This window comes from Balaenoptera acutorostrata, chromosome 3, assembly GCF_949987535.1.
Source record: "Balaenoptera acutorostrata chromosome 3, mBalAcu1.1, whole genome shotgun sequence".
Lineage (NCBI taxonomy): Eukaryota > Metazoa > Chordata > Mammalia > Artiodactyla > Balaenopteridae > Balaenoptera > Balaenoptera acutorostrata.
In genome coordinates this window covers 19377752-19390011 of record NC_080066.1, presented here as the reverse complement: position 1 = coordinate 19390011, position 12260 = coordinate 19377752, and the positions used below count along the sequence as shown (strand labels likewise).

The 12260-nt window shown below is 38.3% G+C and overlaps 1 protein-coding gene across 12 annotated transcripts in view; it reads left to right on the top strand.

Annotated features, from left to right (window-relative positions):
• Nucleotides 1-6342: 6342 nt before the first annotated feature.
• ABI1 (abl interactor 1) overlaps nt 6343-12260 on the top strand; it is a 96632-nt gene continuing 90714 nt past the window's right edge. For 4 of the 12 annotated variants that reach the window (XM_007167379.3, XM_007167375.3, XM_007167376.3 and 1 more), the window contains exon 1: nt 6347-6607. In XM_007167379.3, the coding sequence (XP_007167441.1) occupies nt 6491-6607 (117 nt within the window). In that variant the 5' untranslated portion in view covers nt 6347-6490. Of the gene's footprint in view, nt 6608-12260 lie in introns of all 12 variants that reach the window. The other 8 variants (XM_057541924.1, XM_007167383.3, XM_007167377.3 and 5 more) reach the window with 5 other exon arrangements.

The following is a 12260-nucleotide window of genomic DNA, read 5'->3' as shown; positions in this document are numbered from 1 at the left end:
TTTCTTTTGTTCCACATTTTCTGTCTGCATTAAAATATATATTTATTAAATTTAAGGTTTCTGGGTGGTAAACTCTCCTCTTTGTCTGAACCATGTCATCCTTGGAATGGTACTTAGCTGGGTTTAAATTCTAGGTTGAGAGTTATTTTCGCTCAGCACTCCCAGGAAATAACTCCTTTATCTCTTGTATCTATTATTGTTGATAAGAGCTCTGCTAATTTTCATTCTTTTGTAGAAAAATCTGTCTGTTCTCTCTGGTAGTTTTTAAGCTTTTTCATTCTATCCTTGATATTCTAACAACCATTTATTTATATTAATCCAATTCAGATATCTATGATGAACTATATCTAACTTTCTATTTAGATGTTTTCATCTTCCACACTAGGTAAAGAATCACTGAATCACATTAATTTCATTTCAGGATTTTATAGACTTTGTTCTATTGTTTTTTGACATCTGTTGCAGAGGAAAAGGTTGGCTTGATATTTTTTCTGTTGGTGGTAACCTACTTTTTCTTTAGAACATTCCTTTATTTTTTATCCTTAAAGTTCAATAAATTTGCCAAGATGTATATGTTTTGTTTTTCATATTGTCTGTTGATTTTTCCTTTTTATAGGTGAGATTTTTTAAAATATTTTTTTCTTTATCCATTTAAAAAATGAGATATAATATACATACATTAAATTGTGTAAAGCACACTACTTTTAAGAGTACAACTTGATGATTTTTTATTTACATATGCAACCCTGTAACCACCAACCAGGTGGTGAATAGACATAGAATATTCCTGGTACCCAAGAAGATTTCCTCATGTTCCTTTCCAGTCTATCCCTTATAACAGTTAACTACGATTCTGATTTTTGTCATCGTCCATAAGTTTAGCCTGTTTTTGGACTTCATAGAAATGAAATCATATAGGATGCACTCTATGTCTGGTTAATTTCACTTGATAAAACTTTCACCTCTGAGAGTGCATTTAGCGATGCATTCATCCATGTTGTTGTGTTTATCAGTAGTTTGGTCCTTTTACTGCTGCATAGTTTTCCATTATATGAATATACCACCATTTAGCTCTCCTTTCTCTTGTTTGTAGGCTTTTGTGTTGTTTCCATTTTTTGCCTGTTATGAATAAAGTTGCTTTGAGCATTCTTGTACATATCCTTTTGTGGACATATATACTTATTTTTCTTGAATAAATACCTAGGAGTGAATTGTTGGACCTTAAGGAGGTGTATATTTAACTTTAACAGGTACTGCCAAACAGTTTTCCAAAGTGATTGTGCCCTTTTACACTTGTATACTCATGTATATACCCTCGTGTGTGTGTTTGTGTGAGTGTGTGCTAGATGCGATACATTATGCCAACATGAGGTACTGTTGGTCTTTTTTTGAGGGGGAGGGGGGCTTCTTTCACTTAGCAAAATGCATCTGAGATTCATCTAAGACTTTGTGTGTATATATAGTTCATTGCATGTTATTGCTGAATAGTGGTCTATTGTTTGGATGTACCATTTGTTTATTCAGTAACTGGCTGAAGGACATTTGAGTTGTTACCAGCTTTTAATGTTTTTACTATAAACACTCACATGGTTTTTGTGTGAACATTAGTGTTTGTTTCTCTTGGGTAAATATCTAGGAGTAGGATTGCTAGGTTATTATTATTATTATTTTTGTTTTGTTTTTTGGCCTCGAGGCATGTGGGATCTTAGTTCCCCGACCAGGGATCGAACCCTCACCCCCTGCATTGGAAGGTGAAGTCTTAACCACTGGACCACAAGGGAAGTCCCTGCTAGCTTATTTATTAAGTATATGTTTGGCTTCATAAGAAACTACTAAACTGTTTTCCAAAGTGGCTATAGCATTTTACAGCCAGTAATATATGAAAGTCCCATTACCCTACATTGTCAGTAGCAGTTGCTATTGTCAGGACTTTTTTATTTTAGCCATTCTAAAGGGTATGTAGTACAGTGTTTTAAATTTTACACTGCATCCTGGTGGAGTATAGTTATCTTACTATGGTTTTAAGTTGCATTTTCTTGATAAATAATGAGTTGAGTGCCTTTTCATATATTTATTGGCCTTTTGTGGAGTGCCGTTGTCATCTTCTTTTTTATTTTCAGTTGTCTTTTTTTTTTAATTGTCTTTTTTTTTTTCCATTGACTTGGAGGAGCTTTTTTGTTTTGTTTTGTTTTAATATATTCCAGATACAAGTCCTCTCTCAAATGTATGTGTTGTGGCTTATCTTTTCACTTTCTTAATAGTGTCTTTTCATGAACAAACTTTTAATTTTAATGATGGCTATAGTAGGCTGACTAATGGCCCCTCAAAGATGTCCATGTCCTAATCCCTGCAAACTGTGAGTATATTACCTTACATGGCAAAAGGGACTTTGCAGATGTAATCAAGTTAAGAATCTCGAAATGGGGAGATTTTCTTGGATTATCTAGGTGGGATGTATGTAGTCACAGGATCCTTATAAGAGGGAGGTTGATGGTCAGAGTCAGAAAGAAGAAGTTGTGATGACAGAAGCAGAGTCAGAGAGAGATCTGAGGATGCTGTGCTGTTGACATGAAGATGGAAGAAGTGGCCATAGTGAAAGGATGCAGGTAGCCTCTAGGAGCTGGAAAAGGCAAGGTAATGCATTCTCCTCTAGAGTCTCTGGAAGGAACAAAGCCTTACTGACATTTTAATTTTAAACAGGTGAGATCTCTGATCTCCAGAGCTGTAAGATAATAAATTTGTGTTGTTTTAAGTCACTAAATTTGTTGTAATTTTTTACAGCAGCAATAGGAAATGAATACAATGGCTTAGTTTTTCATTTTATTAAAAAGCAATTTATACACAAAACCAAAAACCCTAAAAAAAAAGCAATTTATCTTTTTTTTTTCTTTTCTTTGTTAGTGCTTATTGTATCCTGGTTAAGAAATCTTTGCCTATCCCAAGCTTGTGCAGTTACTCTATGCTTTCTTGAAGAAGCGTTATTGCTTTACCTTTTACATTTGGAACCGTGATATATCCTGAATAAATTTTGGAGTATTGGGTGATGTAGATTCAACGTTCATATGAAAAAAACAAATGTCCAATGGCTCCAGCACATTTATTGGGAAAAAAGAATCCTTTCTCCCATTGAATTTCATTGGCACTTTTGTCATAAAATAAGTTTCTGCATATATTAGTGTCTGTTCCAAAGAACTATTTGTATGTTCTTCACCAAGTCCACTTTGTCCTAATTTCTGTAGCTTTTTAGTAAATCTTGAAATTTGGTAGTGTATGTCCTCTAACTTCATTTTTCTGTTGTCTTGGTTGTACTAGGGCCTTTGCATTCAGATAAATTTTAGAAAAACCTTGTCAATTTTTACAAAAAACCTGTTAGGATTTTAATTAAGATTGTACAGCGTAAGCTGTTTTGATATAGATATTCAGGTCCTTTACTTTAGCTAAGTTTTATTCTATTAAATCTTTTAATACATTTTTTCTGGTCTGTTAATAACTGTGATTTAAAAAAATTTATGACAATATAAATTTATGATAATATATGCTTAGTAAAGGGTCATATTTGTTTTAGTGGAAGGGAAAAATGGTTTTCAAACTATGGGTCATCTTTCTGTAGTGGATCATGAGATCAATTTCATAGTCCTTACCAGCATTAAATAAATTGAATTAGAATAGGAAAAATCAGAGTATCATACTTAGTTTTGTGAAACTTTTAAACCAGCATATATATATATATATATATATATATATATATATATATATATATATATATATCCTGGTTCACATTGTGTCAAAAAATATTGAAAGCCCATGGCTACAGTATGGTGCTGGTGTTTTATGGTTTTATCCCCACAAATCCTATTTAGTTTTAAAGGAAATATTGCCTTATTACAGACTATCATTATAAGGGAAACTAGTTGTTGTTTTTTTAAATAAAAATACAAAGGATAGCATATTCAACTCAATCACCTTAAAGGTATGAGGGATAACTTCATTGAATGGACTTTATATAAGCCATAAATATTTCAAGAGAAAGTTTTAACTGGATAGTAGAAAGACCTCTGTTCTAGAAGTCAGAGAGCTTGACTACTATTTTCAGTGCTATTAGCTAAATCTCTTAACCTGTGTAAGCTTAAATTTCCTTATTTGGTAAAGATAGAAAAGAATCTTTAGGTCATTTATCTCTGAGTTGTGTGCATTAAAGAAATCTAATAGGACTTTGAAAAGAGTAAAGCAGCATCACCTGCCTAATCACTCCCCAATGTTGTTGAAATGTATCAGTATATGGAAATAAGTTTAGTGATTCCCATAGTTAAATCTGGCTCGTGTAGAGACCAGATTCAAGAATACATCAAATTTCAATAACTTGTATTAAATGATGTTTGGATTAATGACAAGTATTAAAGAAAGACTATTACATCTATTCTGGATTATTATGGAGAGTATGTCATTTATTGATTTATGGACCTTAGAATCCTTGATTGGGGGAATTCCCTGGTGGTCCAATGGTTAGGACTCCGCGCTTCCAATGCGGCCAGGGTTCAACCCCTGGTCAGGGAACTAACATCCCATAAGCTGCACGGCCGAAAAAAAAAAAAAAAAGAATCTGGTGACTGGGTGTAGTTATCTCTTTCAGGTAGGAGAAGATATAAATTTTTCCTTGTAGAGGCTGAACATCATATGGCCCCTAGTAAAGGCAGTATCCAATAAATACCTATTTATGGGTCAATTTTTAAACATTTGGTTGTCATCTTATTATTTTTATAGTTATTGTGATTCTAAATGACTTCATGGAGAGATGAAAATATGGACTTTTAAATGATCTTTAAATTAGTTTCCTTTCGGCCTTTGGACAATACTTTTCATAGTCCATTATATCAAAAGCATTTAATGTTTCTCTTGAAATAAAAAGCTTGAAATATAGGGTGTTTTAGACTATTCCAAAGCAGTTGATGATTTTTTAAAAAGCACAATGATTTTACACGATGTAGAGAAACAACCTGCACAAAACTTCAAAAATGTAGGGAGAAAAAAAAAATGTAGGGAGATACACGCAAAGAGTCAAAGAATAAGAGATTAGGACGCGATAGTACTAAAAATTGTTTGGTTTAATTTTTATTTTTAAAAATTAAAAAAAAAATTAATGGAAGTATAGTTGATTTACAGTATTATCTTAGTTTTGTAACCAAGCAAAGCGCTTGTATGCTCATGGCTCAGAAAGCCAAACTCTGACAGCGGGAGTTTGCAGCAGAGTAAGGGTTTATTGCAGGGCGCCAAGCCAAGTGAGTGAGAGACAAGCCTCAGACCCACTCCAGCTTGGTCTTTGAGTTACGGGTGTGTTAAAGGTGAGGAACAAAGAAACTGGGATTAATCGTTGCCCTGTGACATTTCTTAATCGTGGTTTCGGGAGTCAGAATGTCTCCAGTTTATGATTCTCTGGCCAGGTGGTCCATGGTCCACGGTCTGTGAGCTCACCTTGCCCTGGAGAAACATCCTGAGTTTGTACCTTAATGATGATACCTGTAACAGAGATTTTAGTGCATTAACGACGTTACTGACAGCAGTAACTATAGTCATCTGACAGTGTTAGCACAGGATTGAGGTCAGAGGGGAGAAAGAAATGAATAAAGTTTTAGATAGAGATTAATCATAAACTCAGTAAGGGACCATGGTTTTAAGGGGACTCCAGTTTCAGGTGTACAACATAGTAAATATTTTTTATAGATTATATATATGTGTTTGTTTTTAAATCGTGGGTCTGTAAGTACAGAGTATCCTTACTCAACTTGTACCCCCAATGTTGAGTACATTGCTTGGTATAGAGCTGTTAATATCAAGTGTTGCCCAAATTTTAAGTGAATTGAGGAAGTTTAGAAAGTAAAGCCTGAGTCGCGTTATCTCTAAGAAGATAGAGGAAGTAAAGATTTGGAGTTTTCCATACTCTAGTCCTTTTAAATCCTTATCAGATGGGTATCTGATTCAAGGGCGTTTCCTAGTTAACCAAGTTCTGCCAAGCTTCACAGCCTTCTCGGGGAACCGGTTTCATTCTCTAGAATCACCCTGTGGCGCCATCTCCCGGAGCTGTCAAGAAACTCGGGATTTAAACCACCACCCTCTTTCCAAGTTCTTTAATTGCTCTCCTCCTGGGTCTTTTTCTGAGGTTCCCTGGACGCATGCGCTTTCGATGGGCGGCCAAGCCAGTGAGAGACTACAATTCCCAGAAGGCCATGCCAAAGGGGGGGGAAATCCCATGGTTGCGGGAAGGGGGAGGGAAGGCTAGGAAGGCTCGCGAGAAAACGAGCTTGGGGAGGCTGCGAGAAGTGGGTGGAGGCGGGTGGAGAGCGTGAGGAGGACGAGGAGGAGGTGCCGTCCCACAATACCAGGCGGGAGGGCGGGCAGGCGGTTTGTATCCGGGCTGTGAGGTGCTCGGAACCTCCGCGGACCTTGCAGCCTCTGTCTCTTTAACGCGAGAGGAAGCGATGCAGAGGGGTGGAAAATGGCAGAGCTGCAGATGTTACTAGAGGAGGAGATCCCGTCTGGCAAGAGGGCGCTGATAGAGAGTTATCAGAATCTGACCCGGGTGGCGGACTACTGTGAAAACAACTACATACAGGTGAGGAGCGCGGGCGCGCGGGCGGGCGCTGCCGGCCGGGCCGAGGACCCGCCGCCGGCCGCCCGAGTGACCAGCCCACTGGGCGGGGTGGGGAACTGCCTAACCTCAGCGGCAGCCCCAACCCCAGCCCCAGTCGCGGAGAGAGCGGGTGGCCGGGCTGCAATACAGGAAGTGGCCGTGGTGGTTGAAACCCATAGAAGCGGAGAGAGAAAATGGGCGAGGGAGCCCGGAGCCGCGGCCGCCGCGGTCCGGCGCCCCCCTGCCGTCCGCCTCCCCGCGGGCTCGGCCCCCCGAACCGCGCTGCCCCCCGGCCGCCCTCCACCCGCCGGCCTTCCGTCCCGGAGCCCCCCGCCGCCGCCCTGCCGCCTCTCCGCCGGCCGAGGGTCTCGGACCGGGCGAGCGAGCGGAGAGCAGAGGGCCGGGACGAGGCTCGGGGAGGAGCGGCAGGAGCGAGAGGAGAAGCGGGGGGTGCGTCGGGGGAGGGTGGGTGGGGGCGAGAGTATGTCAGTTCAGCCCAGAGGGTGTGTCTTTTATTTATTTATTTATTTTTAAAATTTGTCGTGAGTCACATCACACAGACCTCCCCCGAGGAGAGGAGGAAGCGGGTGGGGAGCGAGGGAGGGCGTAGAAGAGAAGTTAAATCTCCGAATTCCGTTAATTGAAGGTTTGTAAGTCTGCCTGCCTGTCCGCTTTCAAGTCGGGTTTTCTCCCCCCCCCCCCACCCTCGTCTCATCATTTTCACTTCCGCCCCCACCGTAATATATTCTAGAGGTTGTTAGGGCGGTCGTTAGTATAAAGCACAAATTATCCTTAACTGCTTGGAAAAATGGCTTCAGTACTCTCTCTTCCCCAAAAGTTCTTGAACTGCTGGCTTCTTAAGTAACTTAACTTAAAATAGAATGGTGTAATCGCCGGTTGCTTTTTTCCTGAGGTTTCTCTCTTTACAGCCTAAGTACATGTAGAGAATGAATCCCTGAACTAGAACCAGAACGTCAAATATATCATTCTAAATTTATTAGAAAATTCTTGGGACTTTATCTATGGCAGATGGTTGGTTGTTTGCTTTTATTTTAATGATTGAAAGTGAATTATGTTGTGTGGTAGTTAGGTTTGTAGATCTTTAACTGCATAAACTAACAGTTTGCAGTAGAAGCAAATAAAAGTAGCAGAGTCCTTTATATCAATGTAATGTCACCAAAAATTCGCTTGTTAGTGGTAAGGCATGACCAAAACGTGCTTTCAGAGGCTGGGGTTATTGCAGTTCAGAACTAAAGTATTTATAGAAATGCATCCCACGTGATTATCATTTTTAAGAACCAGTGGTTTCTGTGTTGGCAGATGCTTTTCCTCTATTTTTAGAAGGAGATACTGTTTTCAGAATATTTTGAATGTTTCTCAATTTCCATATTAGTAACATTGTATCTTCAGTAGCACTACTAGGAATTCATCTCACAAATTTTTTCAAGCTTTTACTTTAGGAATTCCACTGATAAACTTGTTGAATGCCTGCCGCATCTACTGTATTACTTGTTTTTGCAAACTTTATATTTAGCTTTTAAAAAAATATTCTAAAATCTAGTAGAAATGTGGATATAGTTTTCAAGCAGAAAAGTTTTCTGTAGTTTATCGATATTAAAAATAAACACATTTTATTCAACTTCACACGAAGAACCTTAAAATTGAAGTGAATCTCAGTTTGCTGAAGGTTTTAAAGATTTTGAAAATCAGAGGGAGAGCACAGGAAGTTAAATTGCCCCCTTTCTAGAAAAGTCATTTCTTTGTAGAAGTCAGCAGATAGGCACTTCATAAAGGGGTGGCTTCTTTTCGTTTTGCATGTTGGGAAATTTGACAAATATATGGTGTGGTAACTGCTACGTGTTGGCCAATGCAAACGTGTTTTAACCTGTCTGTTGGCTATTTCTTTTTCAGGTAGTTGTGTGCTGTAAGTTTTTTTTTTCCCCTGACCCTTTTCTTTTCCCCTCTTGCCACCGTAATTTTGAAGCACTTTAAAATTTCATTATATCCTTAATTAAATAAATCATGTTATTTCTCATGTAGTCTTTTAAGCATGTTAGTACCATGATGCCAAGATCCACTGTCACTGGCCCGAAGTTTTTTTGGTGGTCCTAAACTTGACACCAGTGAGATATTTAGAAATACTGGGGGGTGGGGGAGGAAGAATGAAATTCACACACAGCACTGTAATAGCTTTTAAACTTTGGGCTGCATGAAGCTGGCCACTAGCTCCCTTCCCAAGAGGCTCAGACAGGGTCAGGCTCTGACAGGCTCAGAAGATGATGAGCACTTGGTGGAAGTTGATGTGGTGGTAGCTGATTTTGTGATGTGCTGTGGTGCTGTGAAGAGGGAACAAATAGTACTAGAAATATCCATTTAGATGTCTTTTGAGATCTCTCTGTATCCCTTCTGTGACCGATTGGATAAGGTCTAACATCCTATGTAAACATACCTTCTCTTGGGTAAGGTATATGGTCACTTGTGTTTTGAGAATTTTTTTATACCCAAGGTGAGTTAAATTATTGCCTGAGTGATTTTTATCCTGAGAATTTACTTTTCATTTTGTTGTTTTCCTACAGTTTGGAAGTACAGTTCAGGTAAGGTGTTTAGCTGGCAAGTTCTTTTGGCTGTAGTGCAACTGAGTCCTTGAGCACTTTATTAGCTCTTTTGGTCTTGTTGACTTTAATTATTAAATTGTATTATTAATAGCAAAACTTCTCAGAAGAGTCCACTATCTTAAAAAGGACAGGGTTTTTGAAATTCTTACGGGAAAATAATATTCAAAATAGAGCGTGTACTTTATATAAACATTTATGTAGACATAAAGAAAAATCTTTGCCTTTTCCCACCTTTAGTTTGAATTTTCTGGTGGATTGTGTCAAGGACAGTCACTCTTCAACTTGAAGAGTTGTTTGTTCATCTGGCCAGTTCTCTTTGCTCTTACTTTAGGGTCCATACCGCCTTTGTCATGGGGATTATTTTGAGGAATAGGAAGGAGATCTAAGTGAAAAGGAGTAGAAACTGCTTACGAAAGGTTTCTCAGCATAGGTTGGGTAAGGACAGAAAAGTCTTCCTTACAGCTTAACTTTTTAATTTAATTTTTTCCCCGGAATTCCGCCAACAGGGGCTTCTTTGGGTTAACAAGTATATCCTAAAGTCTGGGAAGATGAAGGGGATGTCATCAGTGAGCTACTTAATTTAGCTTGATTTCCTCCACCCATGACATCAGTTTATATTCATTTGCTCATTATACCCATGTGGTCTTGGAAGGCAGATAATTTTTTGAGGGGGAGCGCTTTAGAGTAGGTAAAAGCTGACATTTTTGATACTGTACAGTTTATTCCAGTTTATAAACTAATGTCACTTAATTATTACAATAATTATGATCTATTTTTCCTTTCTTTTTTTTCTTAAACAAATGAGCAATCTGAGGTTCAGAGACATTGAATACCTAGCCTAAAGTCCCATATCTTGTATGAGATGGTGCCTAGAATCAAACCCAGATTTTCTGATTCTGTATCCTAAGTGGATAAAAAGAATGTATGAAGAGGGTAATAGAAAAGGGAAGAGTAACTTGTTTCTACTTATTGAGTACCTACTCTTTCACAGTCTGTGCTGGTTGATTTGTATTACCTTTAATCCTTACAAAAACTCTGTGATAGGCAGTATTCTCTTCCAGATGAGGAAATTGGCACTCGGAAAAGTTAAATGAATTTTTGTTTGATCATACAGTTAGGAATTGGCAGTCAGGATTTCTCCCTAACTCTTGACAGGCTCCAAAGGCTATGCTCTTTCCATATCACACTGTCTCCAGATGTGAATGAGTCTAGAACTCAGACTAGTTCAGAAATGTCATGGAATAGACTCTTGTGGGTCATGTCTGGGAACCTAACAACTATTTTACTATTGTTTCCTCTGAGTTCCAAGTTGTAATATAAGAACAGGTATGTTTGTAATTTGGGGACTTGCCCGATCACAAAAGATGGTAGGTTTGGCACTTGAAGTATTTTTTTTTAATTAATTAATTAATTTATTTTTGCTGTGTTGGGTCTTCATTCCTGTACGAGGGCTTTCTCTAGTTGTGGCAAGCGGGGGTCACTCTTCATCGCAGTGCGTGGGCCTCTCACTATCGCGGCCTCTCTTGTTGCGGAGCACAGGCTCCAGACGCGCAGGCTCAGTAGTTGTGGCTCACAGGCCTAGTTGCTCCGCAGCATGTGGGATCTTCCCAGACCAGGGCTCAAACCCGTGTCCCCTGCATTAGCAGGCAGATTCTCAACCACTGCGCCACCAGGGAAGCCCCACTTGAAGTATTGAATTATAGGAATCATAGGCTAGTTTTTCACTGAGCTCAGTGGATCCTCTTCTTCTCTTGTGCATCTTTGCCATTTTTTTTTTTCTGTTCTGAATCAACTTTGCAATTGTGATAAGGAAATTTGTAGAAGAATTAGTAGAAGTTAGCAAAACAAAAAACGTCTTGAAATATTTTGGGTAGTTCTGATTTCCACACAAACTATGTTCAGGTAAAGATGTAAAAGTGCTTGCGGAGATTAGGACAGATTGGAAATGGTAGAAATCTTACTTGCACTTGGAAGTTTGAGTAAAACAGTGGCCAGCAAAATTAGAGATATAGGTTGGAAATCTAAATGAATTAAACAGGGTTTTAGTAATGTACAACATGGTAACTCTAGTTAATAATACTATATTGTATAATTGCTACTAGAGTAGATCTAAAAAGTTCTCACCACAAGAAAGAAAAAGAAAAAAATTTTTTTAATTTGTGTGGTGATGAATGTTAACTGGACTTATTGTGGTGACCATTTTGCTGTATATACAAATAGTGAATCATTATATTGTACACCTGAAACTAATATGGTGTTATATGTCAATCATATCTCAATAAACAAAATGGGATTTTAGATAATTTTATGGAAAATCCTCAGTTAATTGTTAGATTGACCAATATCATGTCATAACATTAATTAAACATTAATGCTGCTGTCAAGCAGGTAGAATCTGACCTTGCATATTAGGTCTTAATGAAAGTCCATTCATCTCTCTTTTTTTCCTTTTGTAACTATAATATAATAAGAACTTTACCTGTGGTACTGTGATCTAGTTCTGGTGTGTTTAGATCCTCAGTTTTAGTATGTTTGTATCTTTAGAAGAGGACTTTTTTAAGAAAATTGTTGAAATAATCCCTTAGGATAAGAACACTTTTCTAATTCCTCTTATGTGCTTCTGCTTTCTCCAGTTGGTTCTGATAGCTGAAGAATGCTAATACTCCTTGAGGTAGAAAAGAGGTATTTGGGCAATTTGGATTCTGATCTATGACCATTTATTTATTTATTGGCCGTGCTGCGAGGCATGTGGGAATCTTAGTTCCCTGACCAGGGATTCCCCCCTGCAGTGGAAGCTCGGAGTCTTAACCACTGGACAGCCAGGGAAGTTCTTCTGTGGCCATTTAGAATAACTGTATCTTCGGTTAAATTATGTCCTAGGAATTAGAAATTTGTGAGTTAATAGGCAAGAATGTATTAGCCGGAGAAGAAGAGTGCTAATATTGGGACAAGAGTTTGAGTCAGACATTAGAGGAGATTGTGTAGATGTAATTCCATGAAAATAGTGTTGGTAAGAAAAG